General features: G+C 38.2%; 2 protein-coding genes across 3 annotated transcripts; both read right to left on the reverse strand.

Moving 5' to 3' along the window:
• Positions 1-5,226: 5,226 nt before the first annotated feature.
• Positions 5,227-13,343, reverse strand: LOC122642034 (F-box protein At3g07870-like). Its single transcript, XM_043835427.1, has 3 exons — positions 11,722-13,343; positions 5,720-5,779; positions 5,227-5,630 (listed from the first exon to the last, which is right to left on the reverse strand). Exons 1-3 carry the CDS (start codon positions 12,885-12,887, stop codon positions 5,435-5,437), a joined length of 1,422 nt encoding a protein of 473 aa, XP_043691362.1. The 5' UTR covers positions 12,888-13,343; the 3' UTR covers positions 5,227-5,434.
• A 1,206-nt stretch (positions 13,344-14,549) lies between these two features.
• On the reverse strand, positions 14,550-17,796 carry LOC122642035 (polygalacturonase). Of its 2 annotated transcripts, none has more exons than XM_043835429.1 (9): positions 17,400-17,796; positions 17,167-17,295; positions 16,861-17,028; positions 16,410-16,430; positions 15,565-15,772; positions 15,376-15,457; positions 15,141-15,249; positions 14,908-15,024; positions 14,550-14,831 (listed from the first exon to the last, which is right to left on the reverse strand). In XM_043835429.1, exons 1-9 carry the CDS (start codon positions 17,724-17,726, stop codon positions 14,616-14,618), a joined length of 1,377 nt encoding a protein of 458 aa, XP_043691364.1. In that variant the 5' UTR covers positions 17,727-17,796; the 3' UTR covers positions 14,550-14,615. The 2 variants fall into 2 exon arrangements, with proteins under 2 accessions (XP_043691364.1, XP_043691363.1); XM_043835428.1 differs by having other exon boundaries at positions 14,550-14,834.
• Positions 17,797-24,436: the final 6,640 nt, after the last annotated feature.

The raw sequence follows: 24,436 nt of genomic DNA on the forward strand, positions 1-24,436 counted from the left end.
GAATTATTCATTACTAAATGAGCGCGGATCATGTCCTTGTACAAGTATCATCCAAGGCCCTCCAAGGTCAGTCACATAGAATCCATTATGGGACCCACAAGAGGAGTGGATTTCATGTGAGTGGCTTTAAAGGGCCTTGAACGGTACTTGTGCAAAGACATGATCCGGTTTCTGAATGAGCACGTTCTTGTAGGTATATGTTTATAAACATATAGAGACATGCACAAAACACAACCAAACAACATCTACACATACCCACATGCATAGTAGTTTGGGACTAACTTATGGCAAGAGAATACATGCATGCACACACTAAAGAAGACATGTATGCATGCACGTGTATAGTGACTATTCATTGGCGGAAACTACACTTTGACATCGTAACAATCCTTCTCATTATATTTCATTAGTGATGCTTGTTATGATCTTTCTAGAACATGAGATATGATGGTTTATGGGTCTCGGTAGATTGGTATTTATCCGTAGGGAGATGTATAGGTACACCGCCTGCATGTAGTAAGGATGGGGTCATTTCAAAAGGAAAAAAGAGAGATAGACACAGTAGGATGCGCATGCATTTCCTTATCCATATTATTAAGGGTAAATTACATATGCCTCCCCTGTACTTTGTCCTAATTACACATTCCTCCCCTTGATTTTCCCACCTTACATACGATTCCCCTGTAGTTTTCAAAAATTACTAATTCCTCCCGTCGTTAGCATCCGTCTCGTATGTGCTGACATGGCATAATTAGATTTTTATAATGCCCAAACTAACCCTTGGTCATTGTGAGATGAACCATTTACCCTTTTGATAAAAACCAAAATAAGAAGGAAAAATTTGCCCTTTCTCCTCTCCCAACTTCATCTTCAACCTCGAACCTTGTAATCGCTGCAACGATACCCCTACCGTGCCGAGTATTTATGCTCACAAAGTGACCATTGTTGTCATTCGATTGTTTTACGGGTTCTAAAACGATTCCTTCCCAAACCGGTTTCTTTTTCTTTCTTTTACAATTATTAGAAGCCCTTCTCCATTCTTGTATTATAGGATTCAGTTTCTAGTTTTAAGTTTCAGGGCAGCCAGCCCCCATTCTTGTATTTGTGGCTTGTTAACGCAGAGAGAGAGAGAGAGAATGGAGTTGCTTCTTCTTCTTACGCTATCGAAACCCATTCCCACCTTCAGGCCTCAATTTCACCAACTTCTCTTCATTCCATACGGTTCTCTGCACAAGGTATGCTCTCTTTGTGTGTGATTTCGTACACCTTGAAAAAGCCTGGATTTATGAATTACCAAGTAAAGGAAACAAAAATTCCATTGAAAAGAGTGATAAAAAAACTACCAATTATGTTGGTGGAAGTGAATCTTTGGTGCTATTTTGGGTGAGAAGGGAATCAAACAAGGAAAATGCTGTTAGAATTCAAGAAGGAAAGACATAAAAGCACCGCCGAAATAAGAAGCAGAAAGAAAATAATCGGATCTTTCATCTTATCTCATCTATTGACAGATAAAAATTCAAAAGTCGATAAACAAATAAAACAAAAAGAAAATTTAAATACAGAATCTCTGCAATCGCATTGAATTCCGTCTTCTCCTTCAATCTCTCTCTTTCTCTCTAGTCTCTCCTTCCCGAAATTGATTGCCCCTCGGTCGGAGAAACCAAAGGGCTCCTTCCGCCTCTCTGTTTCTTCTTCTTTCTTATTTTTCTCTGGCAATTATGGAGAAGATGATTTAGATGAAAGACATAAATATAAACGTGGGTAACCGAGAGGTTCACGGTGTTTTTTCTTATGTGAGCGGGACGAGGTTGCTACTGGTTCGGTTTCTAATGTTTTAGTCCTACCGCAGCAACCTTTGGTGATCTTTTACCAATCGGTATCCCTTCTTTCTCCTCTAATCTCTTCTTATTTGTTTGTGGTGGCGGCGGGCTGCAGTGGTGGCGGTGATGGAGGCAGCGGCAGCGCAGTGGTGGCGGTGGTGGTGGTGCAGGCAATGGAGTAGGAAAGATATGAGTGTTTTAGGTTGAAGATGATGAGAAAGGTAGAATTGAAAAAGCAGTTTTAATTTGTTATTCTGTGATTCCTACGTGATAGAACAAGAGATGCTCCAGCGTGTTCAAGCAGAGCACTGGAAGATTGAAATCAACACCTTCTCGCTGTGCTCTTCACGCGGTAATGGAAGCTATGATGATGAACCCATCTGCTTTCGGTCTTTGCAAGGCGTGAATTTAAAGTTTTAGGGAATAAGAGTTCGAGGAGGAGGAGGCGGCGAAGTGGTGGCGGTGGAGAAGGAGGCAGCGGCGTGGTGGTGGTGGTGGTGGCGGCGGTGGAGGAGGAAAGAAATGAGTGTTTTAAGGTTGAAGATGATGAAAAGGGTGTCATTGTAATTCAACTTGTGTTGTTTTAGAACAAGGGTAATATTGTCTTTTCAAATCATTAACTTACAGCAAACTAACACCGTCAGCCATAAGGGGTCAAAATGTAAGGTGGAAAAATCAAGCGGTGGTGTAATTAGGGCAAAGTACAGGGGAGGCATATGTAATTTACCCTATTATTAATGTTACCCAACTGACGTACCATGCAATTAGAAGGCCACATGTTTATGGACATTATGTCAAAGAGGCTGGGGCCTGTTTCGTGCAAAAGTTTTTATGGCAAAATACACTTTTTGGGTGATAGCTCTCATTGGGTACGAAAGTACAAGGTGAGTTTGTGGTTGGGAATGGCATTTGCGTGTGTTTTTGGGATCTCGGAAACAAGAAAGGAGAATGGGAGATGGGAAAGAAGAAAGGTTTGGGCACATCTCAAGCAATAGTCAAAGGTAGGAGATATGAAAACTGTTTTCTCGGCCATTATGGTAGTGAGGCTTTCTCTTTCTAGATGGTGGATAAGCTGCGAGGCTTAATTTGGGCCAATCAGGATTGCTGAATTAGCATCCTAAGGGTCAAGTAAATTGGCCAAAGGTTAGACACATCAGCACCTACAACAGCCAATACAGCCTCTTGACCTGTGACAAGTCCAGGTATGTTCTCTTTGTCCAATGGATACTCCAGCTCCCGTCACGGCTGGAGGAGAGCCAGGTCCAGGATTCACCCACAGATCTACCGTCATATTACATACCACCCTATATGTTAGAGGTGCAAAATGTCCTCGACTGTTCCCAGACACTCATCGAATCACAATGATGGCCATTAGTGAAGGAATTCCTCTTGACCATGGGTGAGGGGAAATTCATTCCTCCCACTAATGTAATGCACTCTCACTGTAAGAATTTCATGGTGACATTTGATTTTTATAACCATTTATCATTTCTGTTACGCCGCAACTCAGATGAGACTGACAATTTGTAAACGGAAAGGCTCCATGGTTTTCTATTCACATGTCAAGTTTCTGCCAAATCGGAGTTGTTCACATTGTATGACAAACAATATAGGGTGCAAGGGGCTATATGAGAGTGCATGGGATTACATGAGAAGATATGCCATTATATGGAAGGGTAAATGATTGAATTTAAATCTGAAATTTATCATGTGGTCAATCTAGATTATTTCCTAGATATCCAATGGTCAAATTCACTACATCACTCTTTCAAGAGGCAGAATGAAAACCATGGTTACAATGCATTTGTCAATGGTGACAACAAGATTTTCCCTTAATAGATTATGAATTTGCACAGAATAGAAAATAGGCTTGAAAATTTGAAACTGAACTAGAATGTTTTGTTTGAATGTGCAATGAAATGAGAGAGTATCCTTCTAAGTTCCATAGAATGGAAATAGCGAGTGAATTGAACTGAACTTACACTGCTTTGGATAGGTTGCTAGTTTTCAGTTGGTCACATTTTGGTAAAAGTAGTTTATACTAAGTAGGGTACAGAAATTTGTTTAAAAATAAATCTAAATAAAGTGAGGAAAAGGTCCATCAAAAAAAAAAAAAAGTGAGGAAAAGATGGAGTTAATAAAACCATTACATAGGCTTAAGAAAGTGAACGATGCATTCAGAACACAAGCCATGAAGTATACAATGATAGTAATCCCAAGGGACGCAAAAGAGTGGAAAAAGGCAAAAGGAAAATTGAAGTAGAGAGGGAGAACAAGTTCAAAACAAATGAGGGTAAAGGTGAAAGAATTTGTAAAAGAATAGAGAAGTATCATATTAGTTGGGTTGGGTTTGGATTGGTCTTGTACAGGTTGTGCGGGTATGGATTTGGTGCTGATTTAGACTGGCTGGCTACGGTTTGGGTACAAATGCTAAATTAACTTATTGCATTCTTATTTGTCATGCAATGTCAATTCAAACAACCATTCCAACATATAATTTTCTGGTATAACAGATTGGTTAAATTCCAGCATTCAAATTGATGTAAATTAAAACAAAACAACCAATTGGCACTAAAAATAGAGATTTCCTATGTTTGATCTGCACAACCAATAAAATGAGTTCAGAAACAATCATTTTTTCAACTCCCAAAGGACACATAATTAAATCAGCACCAGAAAAGAAAATCTGAGAGAGAGAGAGCATTAAAATCAGGTTTAGAGCTTACAGATTAGAAACTCAAGCAGGAGGATCAGAAATGAAGTCCTTCAGCATCTGGAATTCATAGTAAGATTAGAAGACAAAGGGAAGACAGGGTAAGAATGATGTTCTTCCTCCCAACTGTTGGATTCCTCTGTCTTCCTCTCCCTGCAAATGAAGCTTTTGTTTCTGGTTTTTACGAATACTTTTGTATTGGATAAACTGGCGTTGAGGAACACAGAGTTATAGATGCAGTTTTCACCAGGCAAGCGAACAAATTTTCTTCTTGGAGAGAGGGGAACACGAAGAGCTATGGGGAGAGAAAGAAGTACTCTCCAAAAGGCACACCAATCACCCAAGGAGTGAAAATGGGAGAAAATAAAATTGAAGGGTAAAAGTGGAATGCTAAAAATGAGAGTAGACGAAGTTCAAAAAAACCTTTTTTATATGGTGCACAGATAACAACTAAGATTTCAATTCATTTGAGTTATGCACTTGGGTCTTTTTATCCAACATAGGGAATAGTGTAACTCATATCTCAGTTGAAATAAAATCTACCAACATTCACTGATGAAAAGCTAGAGTTATCAACCAAACCAGCCATGAGTGCACTACCAAACAACACCCCCCCCCCCAACCAAGGGGGGAGAAAAACAAGAAAAGAAGATAGATGCAGACCTTAAGGTTTGCTAAGAAACCAAGCAACAAGGGACCATCACATACTGCCCCAAATCACACCCAAAACTGCAAACTGGGTATTCATCCATCCTCAAAAAAGTTTTAAGCCCAGCTCCATATACACCCGTTTGACCTGTAAAAGATCATAAAGCAGATTATGTTTTCCCTTTCCCTTTCCCTTTCCCTTTCCCCTTCCCCTCCCACTTCCACTTCCACGTCTCTGGCCTCGTACTGAGAATCATCTTGATTCCCTACTACAAGTATCCATTCCTTTCCCAAAAAGGCATAGCAAAGCACCAAAATTTTCAATCATTTTATCAGCATTAGAGGCACCTTCCCTATGAAGTCTGTCCCGCCCTTCTGGCTTTTTGAAGAATTGACAGTCCTCTTCATTCTCTCCGTCTTGGTTCTTGTCTCCATACTCTATTGATTCACCGCTCAAAGCATAACCCAGATATTAGTCAAGCCAATAAAGTGATGGTAATAACTTAATTATTGCAGTAGAGAGATGATGGAACATTACTGGGCAGGAATTGGAAATAACTCCGAGCACCATTTGCTGAAGCTGAAGTTGAATTCGTCTCTGCCAAAAAAAACACAATAAAAAGTTTCAAAACTCCACGCATTGGTGAGTATATAATCAAGTTTAAAGTTGTTTCATGGGATTACATATTTGATAAAAAAATATCAGGAAATTAAATTTAAAAAGGAAAAGAATTCAATCACTTCAGTGGGAAATCCACTCAACTTTTTACCCGTCCACATCTCTTTCGTCAATGCCATGGACAGGCAGAAGCTCGCATGTTTCATCACTGACAAGTGGGGAAAAAGAGTGTAACCAAAGAGCAATCATGAAGTAGAAAGAGGCAGTTGATGTGAGAAGAGAAGCAGCATTCCATAATCCATATTCATCCTACTTTCTACTGTAATTTTTCATAGGAGAAAGGTTCCAAAGGACCAGGCCTCAGGAGTTACTAGAATGGTTTTAAGGCAATAACAAAGATTGTACAATGCCTTGCAATCTGACAGAATATCAACTCCAGAAATCATCAGACTACAGTTGACAGAAGAATGAAAAGTTGGTAATTTACAAATAAAACCTATATGAAAGTAAAGCTTCAAGGGCACTTCACAAAAAGACCTTACTTTTAGGGCTGAAGAGTACTGTCAACACAAATCATGCTCAGGTTGATTGCAGCAGTTTTCTCTACTAAAAGAGCTAGTAACATACAACACATTCATCAGGTCAGTGAATTGATTACCAGCAACTAAGCACATCAGTCAGCTAAGCTTAGTCTCTAGCAAGGGCATTTACGTTGGGCTATAACAGAAGCTATAATTTTATCAGAATACATCTTATGTATGCCTTATAAAGACTTTGTATTTCTTACATCTTATTGTATACCATGTACTTTAGTCAACCTCAAGTCCTTTTAGCTCTCTGATGGTATCAATAGATTCAATAGGAGGATATCTGTACAAAAATTCTTCATTCACAAATTCTATTTTGATTTATAATAATCTATGAAAAGAAAGGAGGAGTAATGTAGTCCTAGATAGGTAGGAGACCTACTAGGAGCCAAACAACAGGATCAAATAAAAAAAGGGGCTGCTGGTTCGAATGGACAGCACTAGGATTTAGGTCAATTCCTAGGGTTAGGGTTGGATATTGGGAAAGGGGTTTATAGGGTATTAATGGGCAGGTCTAGGGGGTCAATATGGTATAAAAATAATAGGATTTGGGAAGGTTTTAAAATTCTGCAGTTCTGGACAGAATTGTGTTGCAGGTTTTGGGTTTCAATGGAGTGAAGGAATGGAGGGGATAAAGTGGGAGTTTGGGGCTGAAACTTGGATCGAGTGTCAACAATGATGTAAGGGATGTATGCTGAAAGTTTGGTTTGAAACTGATGGACAGATTTGGAGTTATGGAGGTTTCCTAGTAGAAGTAGGAGAGAGGGGTAAAACTGTAATTTCAGACAATCGGCTGGGTGGATGGTGCTGAAATTTGAATCGAGTCTCTCTTAGGGTTTGAGAAAGACTTGATCAAATTTTTAGCAGATTCTAATGGTTAGATTTGGCTGGGCAGAATTCTCACGAAAATCACCTTGTATGTGACCTTCTAGAAGGAAGAAGAATAGTTGCAGAATTTCTTACTTGTTACAGGTCTTCAATGGCAACAACTTTGAAGATGAACAATGGGGTCTCCCGATCTTCACAATGCAAGGAGATAAGTAGCAGCCCTCCCGATCTTCATAATACAAGGAGTCGATTGGAGATCCACCAATCCCTTCAACCTTGATATTACTCACAAGGCAACCTTGATATTACTCACAAGGCACACTCACGATGGAGCAAAGGCAGCAACAAAGGCAGCAAGCATAAAGCTAATTTTTATTAATCAAATTCGTATACAATGCTGGCCTCCCTTACAAACTTATATAGAAGACTCAAAAATAGACTTAGACATTAAAAAGGAATGGCCTAACCTTATCCCTAATTTATTAGGCAACTTAAACTGACTAGGAAACTCAAATAGACTCAAAATAGAGTCCTAATGACTTAAAACAACTTAAACTACTTAAAACAAAGAAGATTCCCTAGTAGCCAATAGGATATAAGAACCTCTTAGCCAATAGGATCACTTCACTTAAATTAGACCAATTGAACCAATTGGATGCAACCAATTTAAACCGGTTCAATTAAAAACACAAAATAAAAACTAAGTATTGGACTAATCCCGTATGCAACCTATATACCCCTATTTCAGGCCCACTAAAGTGGCCTAATACATAGAAAACCCTTGGGAACAAAGGCCTAACATATATATATCCCAACCCTACACTTATTCCCAATGAAACAAGCCCTATTTGATGATGAATCTGCATCAACTCTCCCCAACTTGAAAAACTTCGTCCTCGAATTTTGTAGTGATGAGGGGGAATCAACATGCGATCAGCAGCTTTGACCATCCCCAAACAGAATTTCGGTGAAGCGGGAACATTGGGGATAAAGTCTTCAATGCATGGAGCGTTCTCTTCAAAGAACCATAGTGGCATAACAAACTCTATGTGCTCGACCTCTTCAAGAACAACATCTTGGATGTCGATGATTTCTTGTGGAGTGTTGTCAATCACCACTTCATCTTCCATGTCCTCAGCCTTGTCTACTTTGCCCTCTTCAGTAGTTTCTTCTACCATTGTGTGTTGGACCTCCACATCAATTTGATGGCCGAGCTTCTCAACCATGATCTCAACTACTGGTGCAGCTTGGTCTACTTGAATTTCTTTAGCTATAGGTTCTTGAATCTCTTCAACACAAACCGCTTTAGTAGAATCTTTTGTTGGTACATCTGCCATAGGTGAAACTTCAAACACAGTCGACGTCACTTGCATTTTAGTTGACATGTTTGGCAGTCCTTGTGGCTGTACAGTCGATGTGGTCACCTTTGGTTGTAATCCTTTTAGAGTAAACAAATGGTATAGACGCTATCGATCAGGTAGGACACACAAGTTGTTTTCCGGTTCAATCCAACCTTGTCGCTCGTCCAACCAATTGCAACCTACTGCAATAAAGATCCTTGGAGATGGTACCGGCTTACACCAAGCACCATCATGATATGAAGAATACCCAAATTCAACACAGACTTTACCTGTAGGCTCGATGCAAATCTCTCCTGATTGGGACAACATATCCACCACGGATTGTGAAATAATGTTGTTACGTCTCCTCTCATCAACAACTAAGATGGTTGTGCTCCCATTGGGTAGACGAACTTGGGTCTTGAAAACGAAGGGAGGTGGGTCTTTCAAGGCTTGGTTGGAGCTGCCCTCCGCCATAGCTTTGATACCACTTAATGTAGTCCTAGATAGGTAGGAGACCTACTAGGAGCCAAACAACAGGATCAAATAAAAAAAGGGGCTGCTGGTTCGAATGGACAGCACTAGGATTTAGGTCAATTCCTAGGGTTAGGGTTGGATATTGGGAAAGGGGTTTATAGGGTATTAATGGGCAGGTCTAGGAGGTCAATATGGTATAAAAATAATAGGATTTGGGAAGGTTTTAAAATTCTGCAGTTCTGGACAGAATTGTGTTGCAGGTTTTGGGTTTTAATGAAGTGAAGGAATGGAGGGGATAAAGTGGGAGTTTGGGGCTAAAACTTGGATCGAGTGTCAACAATGATGTAAGACATGTATGCTGAAAGTTTGGTTTGAAACTGATGGACAGATTTGGAGTTATGGAGGTTTCCTAGTAGAAGTAGGAGAGAGGGGTAAAACTGTAATTTCAGACAATCGGCTGGGTGGATGGTGCTGAAATTTGAATCGAGTCTCTCTTAGGGTTTGAGAAAGACTTGATCAAATTTTTAGCAGATTCTAATGGTTAGATTTGGCTGGGCAGAATTCTCACGAAAATCACCTTGTATGTGACCTTCTAGAAGGAAGAAGAATGGTTGCAGAATTTCTTACTTGTTACAGGTCTTCAATGGCAACAACTTTGAAGATGAACAATGGGGTCTCCCGATCTTCACAATGCAAGGAGATAAGTAGCAGCCCTCCCGATCTTCACAATGCAAAGAGTCGATTGGAGATCCACCAATCCCTTCAACCTTGATATTACTCACAAGGCAACCTTGATATTACTCACAAGACACACTCACGATGGAGCAAAGGCAGCAACAAAGGCAGCAAGCATAAAGCTAATTTTTATTAATCAAATTCGTATACAATGCTGGCCTCCCTTACAAACTTATATAGAAGACTCAAAAATAGACTTAGACACTAAAAAGGAATGGCCTAACCTTATCCCTAATTTATTAGGCAACTTAAACTGACTAGGAAACTCAAATAGACTCAAAATAGAGTCCTAATGACTTAAAACAACTTAAACTACTTAAAATAAAGAAGATTCCCTAGTAGCCAATAGGATATAAGAACCTCTTAGCCAATAGGATCACTTCACTTAAATTAGACCAATTGAACCAATTGGATGCAACCAATTTAAACCGGTTCAATTAAAAACACAAAATAAAAACTAAGTATTGGGCTAATCCCGTATGTAACCTATATACCCCTATTTCAGGCCCACTAAAGTGGCCTAATACATAGAAAACCCTTGGGAACAAAGGCCCAACACATATATATCCCAACCCTACACTTATTCCCAATGAAACAAGCCCTATTTGATGATGAATCTGTATCAAGGAGACATTAGCAAGACAAAAGGATAAACAACTAAAAAGCATGGATGGCACTCCCTGACCTAAAATAACCAGGACTCACGAGTCACGCCAGACCAGCTAATGCAGTATACGTCAGCAATTTCTTCCCCCTCTTTTTTTTCCCTTCCTCCTCTCTTCCTCTTCTCAGTTCTTCCCACCCACCCCCCTTTACACCCTTCCTCCTCTTCTTCTACTCAGTTATTCCCACCCCTTTTTTTTTCTTTTTTTTTGTCTTTTTCCCTTCTTCCTCCTCCTCCCCTTCTTCTGGCCTATTGCTTTCTTCTTCTAGACCTGAACTCTACAGCTAACAGGTCCTATCTCTTCAATGCTCAATTCTATTCTGTTTTCTTCTACTTCTGATTTCTTTTACTCTCTTCTTCTCCAACCCATCAAGTCAAATTTAGTATTCAGTTTGTTTCCTGCTGAATATAGTTTCTGGAATCAAATCTGCGATTCAGAGTTCTGCTTGAATCGTATCTGAACTGCTTCTTAGATCTGATCATCAAAAACAGGGTTTGTCCTAGGCTATGCATATTTCAAATTCTGTTAAGTGCTAATTTTAAGTGTTCATTTCAAGTATTTGTTTTTTCTTCAAAATCTGTTTGTCACTTGTAAGTTCTGATTTATGGTGGATTATGGTTTCTACTGGATGATGTTTCTGATTCACTGTTGATTGTTCAATTTATTTAATAATTAATTTTATGCTTTATTTTATGAATGTTCAATTTAATGGTAATTGGTTTATTTGACTCTTTTAATTTATTTATAATGTTTCTGATGTAGTTTTGTAGTCAGTGACTCATTGTTCTATCATATTGCATTGTTATGGCTTCTATAATTGATTTTCAATGTGCCATAAATATTGATTATTGATGTAACATACAAGGGGGATTATTTCATTGCTATATAAGATATAATGGATACATATAAATAGATGGTTCAGATTTATCTTGTGATTTCCGGAAACATCACATTCCTTTGTTGCTTATTATTATTAAGCAACATAAAGTTAATGCAAAATAGTTGAAACACATAGTATGGCCTTTTCAACCTAGTCGGTGAAAAGACCAAATTGAATCAAAGCTCTATTTACACATGCCCAATCTAATTTTCTAGGTTCAATTGATTTGTTAAGAAAACATAACTTAATGAAGAATAAAAAAACCTCAGAATAGCAACAAATATTCTGCATGCTGATCAAGCATTTAAGAACATTTTAACATACATATAGCACAATGAACATCGTCTAAGAATAAAATGGTAAATGATACATATACAAGGGAAAATAGGGAGGCAAAATTTTATCTTACCTCTTTGCCAATCCAACAGCATTCCGGAGTGGGAGAAGGCTTCCAACATGAGTTATTGCCTCAAAACAGGGTGGAAGTCCTCGGATTCGAATATCCCTGAATTTTTTCTTCACAGGGTCATAGAAAACCAGACATTCACCTTTATACGACATCAAAAGTTCACCATTTTTCATCAATCTTAAAGGTTTAAAATGGCTACTGTCTCTGCCCGAATCTTTCGATGAGATGACATATTCTTTAGTCCAAGACCACTTTATTCCATATTCTTTCATTACCCATATCTCAAGCCGCCTATCGATTGAATAATCGAATAAACAGAGATGTTCCCCTAACACACCTAAATTCATTCTATCGCTCCGGCCACCGAGGATGAAGTCTGGCGGTGGCGGAACAACTCGGAATTCTTCCTTACCCAAATCAAAAGATACAATCAGTTCTCTATACTCATCCGTCATCCAATGAAGAGCTCCATTCACGAATGCAGGCGATGATTTTCCACGAAGTGCATATGGCACATCTCCAATATGTCTCCATTTACCCAAACTAAGTGAGTACACTTCGCCTTCCAATTTAAAAGTCGAAGTGCCACTTCCACACCCAAGATCAACTGAATGGAACAACATCCTTACCACCTTAAACTCATTAGCCACCTCATCATAGCCAAAACCGAATACAATGTCAATATCAGTACGCTTATCAGGCTTCGGAAGCGAAATGTATTCCCCTGTAACAGGATTGCAGACAAATCGAGGACCATAATACATTGGATCCGACAAACAGAGCAAGCCATTACAAGAACCCACAACATCAAACTCCTTCTTTGGAGAGGAAAACAGGGGATTAGCAAAAACAGCACGGCCATCAAGAGTATCATCAGGAGTATCATGTTGTAACAAGTAAAGCGGTGCATCAATGCAATACCTACCGTGAAGCAGAAGGCTGGGAGGAATATCACCTTGGGTTGCCCTATTATGGTGCATTTTGATAAAATGACGGATGTGAGTAATGCGACGCATATCCTTACACACGCTTCTGCACCTTGCGAGGGTCTTGATAGGTAATCGAGAAAGAATGTCGAATGCAACTTCCGAAGGGAGCTTCGACATCACTCCGATGTCCATTGGCTTCTCTATCTGTTCGTCCTCTTCTTTTTGGAGAATAGCCATCTCGTAGGTATAGTCATCGTCCTCTTCCTCTTCATCTTCTTCTTCTTCTTCGTCATGGTAACCAGGGAGAGGGTAACCATAAAACTTAGCCCAGTGAGTCTGGTCACCACCCCAGTGACTGTAGTCACCCCTGTAGTTACCTTCCTCGTCGTAGCGTAAAGGATCGGTATAATCATCGTAGCTGAAGGGGTTGGAGAAGTCGATGTCATCGAAACCTATACCGTCGGAATCGTAATCGAAATCGAAATCGAAATCTTCACTTCAAAAGTACTGTGGATAACTTCCTATGTTCATGTGAGGACCAACCTCTGCTACTTCTTTGTTCTTCTGCTTCGCTTGGGGGTTGCTGCTTGAGACCATATGGCTTTGATCTTCCTTCCCTTTCTCCTTCCCTTTGTTGCATGTTTCTCCCATTTTGGAGAGGTTCCTTCTACTTCTACTACCACCCATTGGGTCTACGAAGTTTGGAGTGGAATTGGCAGAAATGCTTTCGCGGTTTTTCCAGACCTAAACAGTAGAAAACAGTGGATAACGAAATGTGAAGGACTAAAGGAACATTGCGTGGAGTCCAAGAAAATATGGTTACTTGGCTCCTGTCCAGGGAGCTCAGCGCCCAAGCACGCCTAGGGGCATCCAAGGGTTTGCCTGTGCTGCACATATCTCGGTATATACCTATGGATGTGTGCAGCATAACCCAACGGCTGGATGCTCTTTGGAGAGAAGCTCAATCCACTTATGTACCAGACAACTTTGGATCGGGCTCTTCTCCTTAGAAGGCATCACCCAAAGAGTGCCCAATGAAACATCCAATGGTTGGGTTGTGCCACACACATCCCGATGTGTGTCCCAAAAGTTTTTCATAGCCACACATGTGGAAGAATCCCCTTTAGTGGACAAAATATACAAATTCTTCTCCCACCAAGATTGATGGAATTCAAAATATTAAAAAAAAAATGGTAAGAAATCAACATTTGATTTGGATAGTCGGTGCAATAGTAAAGGTTGTTCTATTGTGACCAAATAATCACGGGTTCGAGTTTGGAAACAGTCTCTTTGCAAAAGCAGGGGTAAGGTTACATACATTATGACCCTCTCAAGACCCCGCAGTGGCTCGTACCCCTTTTTAGGGGAAAGAACTCTCTCCTCCACCTGACCAACCTCTTCGCTACAGCCATCGATACTATGGGTGGACTGGGACTTATTAAAGATCTTCTGCAATAATGTCTAACAGCTTAGGAGAGGAACATGATAACCGATCTCTGCATCTGTCTTCCATTTCAGTTTTGTGCTTCAAATCCTTCTGTGTCGGTTAAGGGTGTCAAAATCAAACCGAAATTGTTTATCGAAATCGAATCAAACCTTTTAAACTAAAACCAAAAAACCGTTTAATAAATGATTCAATTATGTTTTAAAATTGAGACCAATTAATTAATCGATTTAAACTGAATAAACTGTTTAACACTCTTAGTTTTCCCTACATAAAACCAACCTCCCAAATTTTCCAGTCTAACATCACAATAATTACCTAAGGTTCTTTATAAGCAGCAATCCATTTATTAAATATAATTCCTGGAATCGTTTCCTTTTACAATAAAACTATCTCTATTACAAACTCACCATAAGAAATAAAAACAAACCCACAAACAAATTTACATTGTACTTATCATACATGATCTCACATTGTATGTAAATATTAAGCAGTATAAGAAACCTAACTTCCACTTCCTCTCAAGGACAAGTTGGGGAAACACTCCCTATTTGAGTCCATTTGACATTCTCACATGAGGTAGTAGCTCTTCCCCTTACACTTACTAGATTAATATCTTGCAATGAAATCCCAAAACATGGAAAGCTCTTGCTGCAATCAAATTTCACAGCCACCTCTGAAGCACTTGTCCCTTTGATGTTCTTATACATCACTTGCTTTACTTGCACCGCCGACTTCTGCTGCGAAAAAGGATCATCAAACCAAGTTCTTAGTAATTAAAGGAATCAAGAGCTAGGTAGGCAGAGTCCTTACCAGTTCCTTGCATGGCTCATCTTCATCACAGTAGTTTTGATCTATTATTATTGGATTTGTGACATTGTACATGGCAATGTTTTGAAATATGATGTTGTTTGCACTCCCAGATCCTCCCTGCACAGTAAATTAACAAACGTGTGAACATTGTTACATCCTTATCATTCAAGAATGCAAAATCGCCGTAGAATGTATTCCAAAATGCATACCAAACACAGCATAACTGTACTTACTGGCCAAGTCTTGATTCTGACCCCATTTGTGGTTCCAGAAAGTCTAGCTCTATCGACTATCACATCTGAAACATGGGCTTCTTCATTACCTGCTCCCAAGCTTCCAATGCTAAATTCATGACCATAAGAAGTCCAAAGAAATATTAGGAAAATAGAAAATAAAATAAATTAAAAGATGAAAGTAGAAATATTTCAGCTGGGATTTGTTTTAAGGTTAGGATTTGAGTCCTAATACCTGATCCCATGACCTGGTCCACAGGTTATGTCAGAAGCTTGAACCTTTGAAGACCCACTTACAATTGAGATGCAGTCATCACCTTAAGCATATAATAAAAAGAAAAGAAGTTCATCAGCTATATAACTTTTTCCTCTAAAACCCAAATTTGAATTTTAAAAATCATAATTGAGTACAAGTTTTTTTTACCTGTTTTGATTACACAACTCTTGATCAGAATGTTTTGTGTCCCTGTAACATGAATTCCATCTGTGTTTGGGCTGTTTTCTGGTGCAGTTATCATGAGATTGAAAGCTTGAACAGTGACACAATTCTCAAATTCAACATGAATTTGTTGGGAGTCTTTGATCTTGAGGTTTCTCACCAGCAAGTTCTTGCATTCCAAAAAAGTTAAGGCCTGTAGAAATGAAGAATTTCAATATCTTCTTTATAATATATAGAAAATTTAGTTAGGTTCTGTTTATTTTCCTGTAAAAAGCCCAAAAAATAGAATGTGGTAGGTTGAATTTCTATGAATTGGTTTGAATTTTAGTTTATGGGAAAAGGTTGTGCTCGCCGCCAAGGTGCCCAGCATGTGTCATTCTATCTCCTCCCCTGCCCTCCTGTACCAGTCCAGCCCTGTGATTGATTCTTATTTTAAGGAAAATTTTCTCGTTTAAGAAAATGTATAAAAGGGTTTTCAAAAATAATTTGAATGTGACATATCATTATGTCTTTATCGAAAGATGTCATTATCATGTATATTTTTCAAATACACATATGAAATGACTCTACTACTCTCTTTAAAAAAAAAAAATTGTGTCATAGTTAAAAAAAAACAAAAAAAACAAAACCAATTGAAAAGCAAGGATTCATGTAGCCAACCCCATATAGGTGGGATTTCGTTGAGTTGTTGACGTTGTCATTGTGCTCTATTCTTGTTACTTTTTACTTCTATTCTCTTAATATTTTATATCTATTAGAATCCTTGTAAGGCTGTTGTTGGTGTTGTTGTTGTCAATAAGAAAATACAAATGGCTTAGACATAAACATACCGTGGGCGCAGACTTGCAAGGCTGCCAGAATCAAATATGGAAACAAAATTTAAGAATAGTTAGTCCATAAATGTAAGAAGATAATGGGATTGTATAAAACTAAGGGCCTGTTTGTTTGCTGGAAAAAAAGGGGTGGGATCCATCTGTAATGGGGTGAGTGAACAAGAAACGCAATGAAAGGAAAGGGAAGGATGGGAAAAGTGATTTTTGTAAGCTTCACATTAATAAAATAACCAATTCCCTCTTTTCCCTCACAAAATCCTACCTAAAAGGGAGTGAGAAATCTTGACTGCCACGTCAGCAGACAATCTTCTTAAATTATGGAAAAATTGTCTCCTCACTTCTCCCATCCAACAACCAAACAAACATGGGTTTCGATGTTTTATGAAAAACTTACATTTTTTCCACCAAACAAACGGGCCTAAGAGAATTCAAAGTGCTAAGTACTTACAAGTTTTTTATTGACTTTGCAGGAATTTTGCCACCATATATTTCCATTGCCATTGATGATTCCACCACCTTCAACTATTAAATTTTGTATATTTTCAAATACCAGCCAATGTTGACGATCACTTTCGTAGTCTGCTCGATCATCTGAAGCTTCAATTGTTCCATAGACCTGCAGGTATATAGAAAAGAAACGATTCTTATCTTGCATGGAGCAACCATTCATGTAAGAAGCTTCTTTATTTCTTCTTCTTCTTCTTCTTCTTTTTTAGTGGGGGAGGGGTGTTGGTGATGGTTATAATAATCTCACCATCATTGTAAGATCAGATTTGCAAGGACCAGAGAACGTAATCGGCTTAAGAAGATAATTCTTGTTTTGAGGCACAACAACAACAGCAGGGGAAGATGAACAAGCTACCTTCCAAGCCTTCTTAAATGCCTGAATGAACTCAATAAGCAAACAATCAATTAAGTTTAATATAATATATTAAGTAGAAGAAAATTAACCAAAAGATTAACAAGGATTTAAATTATAGTACACACCTCTGTGTCATCTCTTCCATCACCTTTAGCTCCATAATCATCAACATTAACCACTTTAACTGAAGTAGCAGAACTACCAACTTGATCAAGTTGCTCCAAGGCAGAAATTTCAGTTTTTTCATAGTTTATAAGGTTCCTGAAAATGGGCTCAAACTTCTTGTCTCCATCATTAATGGTGCTGAAGTAAGTAGGATAGGCATGGGTGTTGTAAACAGAGGCTTCATTAAGATAAGTAGAGGGTGATGGGTCCTCTTGCAAAATGCTATAAGAGGAGTTAGAAGATAACAACAGCATAAAGAGTGGGAGTAGTTGTTTTTGTATACCCATTGTACCCTTCACTTGTAAGAGACAAATAACAAAAAAATCCAAGAGATGTGCAAGATTGATTGCTTAGATAATTTGAAGGATTGTGGTGAAATCATGTTATGATAGAGGTTATATATTTATAGGAAGGAAAGATTGCTTAGTACCCATGTTTGTCTCTCTCTCTCTCTCTCACACACATACACACAAACACATACATGTATAGAAAGGGATTGTTTGTGTCAAAGTTGTAAGAACCAACCATTACTGATCATGATCTTGTAGGTATATGTTTGTACATTTTTTTTTTTTTGGGTAAACTATGTTTGTACATTTTTATTTTTTTTGGTAAGAACTATGTTTGTACATGTATAGAAATACAAAACACAACTAAACAACATCTACATATACCCAAATGCATAGTAGTTTGTGACCAACTTATGGGTAGAGAATACATTCAACCACTATGGAAGACATGTACATACCAGTAAGCAAGCAAGCTTCTATACATTTATGTACCATGTCCCATGCATTAATAAATATGCATGCACATAGCTGTTTGTGACCTAGTGGACCAGTGGTCGCGGTTTTGAGTCTGGAACCATTCTTTTCATAAAACAGGGGTAATTAAAACTGCATACATTGTGACCCTCCCTAAACGCCGCAGTGATGGAGGCCTCGTGCACTGGATATGCCCTTTTTTTTATGTTGGTCAACATAAGTACCATGCATTAGGACACATGGTTATGGGGATTATGTCAAAGAGGGCATGTTTGATTCAAAAGTGTTGAAAGCAAAATCATACTTTTTGGGTAATCTATCCCATAGAGTAAGAAAGTAGAAGGTGACTTGTGTTAAGGAATGTATTAGCGTGTGCTTTTGAGAGCTTGGAAAGAGGGAAGGTCTGGGTTTGGACTTTGGAGTAGTGTCGTTTGAGACTCTTAGGTTAATACTCTTTTAAGTCTCTATTGTTTGTGACATATGAGAGGGAAGACTTTAATTAGGCTATCTTCTAGATATGTTACCTTATAATTTCCTCTCTCTCTCTCTGTATCTATTTCTCTTTAGTTGATAAGACTACTAAGGTTGGAAACAGTGTTAGGTCTCAATATAAGTACCCCATCAGATGGGGCAACAGTTTGGGAATAGGAATTTCTGGTATATACATTGAGCGAGCTGATTTAAGGCATATGATCTACATCATGTCTTCCTATGACAAATGTAATATCGACACGTAGGATAAGGTGATTATATCAGATGTGATCGCGAGAATTGTCTTAATTAAGAGTCGTGCCGCCCTTTTGTCTACTTTTCAAGGTTACTTAAGTGAGATTCCTAATCGTCACTCATGCTGAATTCACAATCAATTGACTGTGTTGTATGAAGCAAAACTGAACAATTGACTGTGTTTATCTTGTTCTTGTTAGTAAATCCTATAATTATTAGTTGATAATAAGAAGCAATTTGGTTCATAACAGAGAGAGAGAGAGAGAGAGAGAGGTTTAAGCTCAGCCAGGATATTGTGTTTCTAAATGCCATTGGGAATTTGATTACACATTAAAATTTATACAGGCTTTGTCTCAATTCCCTATTATCAACTAATAAATGGGAAGATGATTTTTATTTCTCACATGCTTCACAATCTTGAATTGATACTTAGACAACTTTAGGAGATCGTTTCAAATATTGCTTTGAGTTTGAGGTATGGGCCTTGGAATCATGTCATAACTCATGAACAAGTGACTTTCTCCATCAGAGTTTCCTTTTTCCTATTTCTGATGTGCACACTTAAGCATAGAGAATTCATCATTCATTAAATGAAATGGCTTAAATACTTCAAGGTTAGATGGGCGGCCATCTTTGCTCAATGGCTGGTTCCTTGATTTAAGCCATGTGGAGTGCTGACGTGACCAAATACGACATCGAACGAATCGGCCACCTGTCAAATTTTGCAGGTGCTTTATTCAATGTATATAGGTAATTTCTGTCGACGGCAATACTATTAACACCAAGTAGGTAACTACTCTCCTATTCATCAAGTCCTTCACGTATAGCTTTCCTTGTAGTTTGAAAACTTGTTCATAGCAAACATTGTAAATAGTAGAGACTAGTAAGTAACATGAGGAAGGGTTTCCAGAACATTGACTCTAAATGAAATTTCAAAGCTTTATATGTTTACACTACAAAACCTGTTTGGACTGAAACTTGATACATGAACTTGGGTAATCTGTCTACCCTGCTAACCCTTGATTAATAGGAATTTCATGGAACATATCTCACGCAACAGTCACAGATGCACAGCCAAAGGTAGGAGTTATGGAAACTGTTTTACCGGCCTTTTTGGTAATGAGGATTCATCTTTCTAGTCTTCTAGATGGTGGATAAGCTGCCAGGATTAATTTGGATCAATCAGGCCTGTTGAATAAGCATCCTAAGAGTCAAGTGAATTGGCGAAAAGTTAAAAGACACATTAGCACCTACAACAGCAATTCAAAGGCATATTTGGAAATACATTGAATATACAAATGACATTAAATCCCATATATATACAAGCCTACGCTAGCACCTTAGGATCTCTCTCTCTTTTTTATTTCATAAACTCCATTTGAAGCAATTAATATAGAACAACATTAACAAATGGTATTAAACCTCTCTAAAGATAAAGGGTCCTCATCCTCACTCCTTGGCCAAATACACCCAGCCAGCCAGTTTTAGTATTGGTTTAGCTACCAACACATGAGCTTGGGTTTGGATTAGGCTGATCGAATAATGGCCTTTAAGTTCAAGCAAGTTTTAGAATTCGTTCAGCTTCCAACCCAAAAGCTCGGGTTCAATTCAGGTTGATCAAACTGTGGCCTTTTGATTGCTGGCCCTGTTTTTATTATCTGTTTTGGACCTCGCATGGCATCGAAACATTTTTTGCTTGGAGAGCACAGAATTGTCCAGTATAATGGTTTGTTTAAAGTGGGCTTCGTAATATGTTTACTTCCACAATGAAATCAGTATGGCTATGATGCCAGAGTGAAAAGAACAAAATGCCTTCCTTCATACTTGCATGCATCACTTAATTAAACTTTGGTAGAAAGTTTAATTAAACTGCAGAGCAAAATCAAACTCAAAAGTATAATAAGATTTCAATTAATAACAAACATTAGTCATACTGCTCAGGCAATGGATAGATGAAATTCCTGCTCGGCAATGGGCACTTGCGCATGTTAATTTCCATAGTTCTGGAATCAGGAAGCAAGTTGCAAACCGTCAACAGCGAAATAGAACCCAGCAGCAAAGAATGAAATTCACATGATTTTAATGGTGGAGCAGCCAGGATCATATTGCAGGCCCACAGAACAGAAACCCAATGATATTGGATACCTTGCGTTGGTCACGCATGAATAAATTGACTGATTTTTACCACCAAAAAATAAAGTCATGTTACCACTATGATATGATGGTGATCTGCAGAACACTGGAATGCTGGACAACAATCAAAAGAGGATGAAAACTGATACAGAAGCTCAATTGAGTGGATGTATGTGCCAGCAGATTTTCAGCAGTTGATAGGATCACTTAGAAGATTATATACAATAATCAAATCCACCTGAATAGCAGAAAACTTGTGCAAAGGCAAGAAGCAATATTAACAGTACTAACAGTAGTCAGTAGCAGTAAGAGTAGAATAAAAGCTAACAACAATTAATAAAGCAGCAGCAACAAAGCAAAATCAATCTGGCTATGACCCAGATCTTCATTCAATTCTAGAAACAAGCCCCCAGATCTTTTAAAAAGAACTGCTACAACCAATAATTGTATAGCTACAATAGGAATCTAATGACTTAGACTAGGATTTTTAACACTTCAACCGATTCCTCCTTAACCTTGCTCATGGCATCTACCTGGATTCAACAAAATAAAACAAAAGAATTAAAATCGAGAAAGTTAAATTTGTCTGGATTCTTGGACCTACCAACTGGACTTCATAAGTCGGCCTATTACAATATGAACCTTCAAAAATAAAAACATGACAAATAAACAAATCAAACTATCAGCAATTCATCACATAAAACCAGATATATTGAAAGGATCAAAAATCTAGATCCTCTACAGGATCCTCCAGCATCAACTACACATGCATAAATGCATTACAACATTAAAAAAAAAAAGTCTCCAAAAATACTTATTAAATTATATAATATACCAATAATTTAAACCAACCTTAAACTAATCTTAATATGTAAAGAAAATACAAGTTGAGTGGGGAATCTGTGCTTCATCTTTTATCTGGTGTTATTTCTATAGGGTGTTCTGGGCCCATTAGTCTCATTTATCAAGTCATCCAGTACCGAATTAGCAGATCTATCTCCAAGATTTAATATATATATATATATATTCAATGCCCACTCAAGAGTCCAGGCTCTAGGTTGGCTAGACACTACAAGAAGGAAGTGAAGCTAAGCTTTTCAAACCTGGAGGGAATTTACAACTTAAATTTCGTTTTCACCCACAATACCTTTCAGGACTAGGATTGGTTATAGAACATCCTCGGCCCTTCCAAATAATTCAATTGATGGGCTATCTATTCATTACTCTAACTTCCAATTGACAGATGGTTCTTCAACCATGTTGCTTTATATGACGGTTGAACAGAGATGGTGCAGATACCAGGATAAGATTCTTTCATATCCTAAACCTTACAGGAATAACTGCTTGGGCATGCCCCCAAACTTATCCACAGACTAAATTCAGGTCAAGTACCGTCTGAAATTCAAGTCAACTCTTATTCAGGAAGATTTCTCAGTAAAGATATCTAGCTGAAATGGTGGAATTGTTAAAAATGTCCTGCATTAACCAAACACTCAGAGAAGCTTCATTTGACATCAATAAACTAGCAATACAGATAGACCCTCTTTTTCTACACTACCTCGTGGAAAACAGAGGTGCAAGAGCTTCAAATATGTTTCTCTTACATAGTGGACGAATATTACCACTTGCAAACTCAAAATATAGATAACCATAATAGAAGACTCAGAAATCTAAAATGAATAATAGGTCATTGGTTTTAAGAAAAATCATTAATCCAAGATGCTATAACTGTGTGTTCGTGAATTTGATGTATTCTCAATGCCTGTTGTGTGATGACTGATGCTAACTTTCACCGCCATGATTGCTATTCCAACCCGAGACGAACTTAAAACCCAATCCAGATCCGCAACCATTGAAACCGAATGCCTTTTACTTCTCACTTGAAGAGCAAACCCAAGATCACAAACTACTATACTACCCTTTGGCTATTGCTGTCCTGTTTGGGAGTCCAACAGAAATCAAATGGTATCACTCCAATAATCAAAATTGCAAGTGATGCTAATGCCCATGCTACTTTTCTTAGGAGATGAACTTGTGCATGCCGATGCCCATGCTAATTTTATCCTGAATTATATATGGAGCGCCAGAAATCATATAGTGTTTAGACCAATGGTGCCATCTTGTGCAAACTTTGAACTATATTGCTAAGCAGAATGTCAGAGAAGCATACATCATAACTTAACACAACAAAAAAGCTCTTGGGTATTAGTACCTAATGATCTGGCGGTAACCAAAAAGAATTAAATCTCTTATGATTCTAATTATCGTAGTTCAGATCCACAGACAGAAACCTAGTGATGTTGGATTCTTATCAATGGATGTAAGTCTGAAGGAGTAATGAATACCATGATATGTGATGTAGACTTATAGGTCTCTTTTTTCTTTTGAGCTTCGTCCTCATCAATATGTGGCTTCTGATAATTATATTAGGAAGAAATTTGTTCATGCCTTCGTAAAATCTTCATTGTGCCCACTCACATGGGTTCAGACCCTTGGCCTCGCAAGAATTTTGGCGTTTGGGTGAACTCAACAAGCCTGATCCCAGCTAATAAGTGTATTAGTGTAGAAGTGGGGGCATAAGGATAAGGCCTCAGGCGCCAAAAAAAAAAAATTTGTCACCTACAGGTCATGACATGCAACATCCCCCTAAACTTTAAATCTATATGTGGAAATTGGAAATGATAGTTTACCTTCCAAGATAAACTACTATAATTGATGCAGAGAAATCACTGAACAAGATTTGCTTTAGTCAAAGTAAGAGTTGGGATGTGTTACACATATATTAGGCTTATGGTCCAACGGTTTTCATTTTTAATGGGTCTAAGGAATGGGTGGGTAGTAAGTAGAAAAAAGATTGCTGTTTTGGGGGTTCAGTTTCTACTTTGTGACTAGAGAGAGCTAGCTTTAGCCAAAAACTAATTTCAAATTTACTATTGGTGGCTAAACTCCTAGATAGTTTCTAATTCTGTTCTAGCTTCTAGACAATTTCTATCATAGTTAATTGTTTGACCTGTAATGGCAACACCATGCATTCAGGCCCTCTATTGACCATGTTTTAATGAAAAGTTTTGGACATCTTCATGGCTGTTGGGATTCATAGAGATGCTGATAGGGGAGGATTCTTCCAAGTTTGGTTGGATTCCCAAAGCTGCCGCATGTGGATTCCAGCAATTCTCTCACTGTTTTTCTTGCATTCTACTTCAGAACTTCTTGTTTAAGTTCTCAGATTGTCAAATTAGGTCAGCAGTTCTGATTCCCTGTTTAGTTCACTTCATAATTGATATCCAGTTTCTGAACATATTTTAGTCAATCTGAGAAACATCTCATTCTTTATCCATCCAAAGGTCTGACCACAAGGGCCACTAGACCAGGTT

Source organism: Telopea speciosissima, chromosome 10, assembly GCF_018873765.1.
Source record: "Telopea speciosissima isolate NSW1024214 ecotype Mountain lineage chromosome 10, Tspe_v1, whole genome shotgun sequence".
NCBI classification, from domain to species: domain Eukaryota; kingdom Viridiplantae; phylum Streptophyta; class Magnoliopsida; order Proteales; family Proteaceae; genus Telopea; species Telopea speciosissima.

Coding starts and splice junctions, on each gene's coding strand:
- LOC122642034 (XM_043835427.1), bottom strand. CDS start 12,887: ATGGCTATTCTCCAAAAAGAAGAGGACGAACAGATAGAGAAGCCAATG. Junction 5,780..11,721: donor GCTGTTGGATTGGCAAAGAG/GTAAGATAAAAT, acceptor TTTTTTTGGCAG/AGACGAATTCAACTTCAGCT. Junction 5,631..5,719: donor TTATTTCCAATTCCTGCCCA/GTAATGTTCCAT, acceptor TGCTTTGAGCGG/TGAATCAATAGAGTATGGAG.
- LOC122642035 (XM_043835428.1), bottom strand. CDS start 17,726: ATGGGTATACAAAAACAACTACTCCCACTCTTTATGCTGTTGTTATCT. Junction 15,250..15,375: donor GGACCAGGTCATGGGATCAG/GTATTAGGACTC, acceptor TCATGAATTTAG/CATTGGAAGCTTGGGAGCAG. Junction 14,835..14,907: donor ATGAGCCATGCAAGGAACTG/GTAAGGACTCTG, acceptor CCTTTTTCGCAG/CAGAAGTCGGCGGTGCAAGT.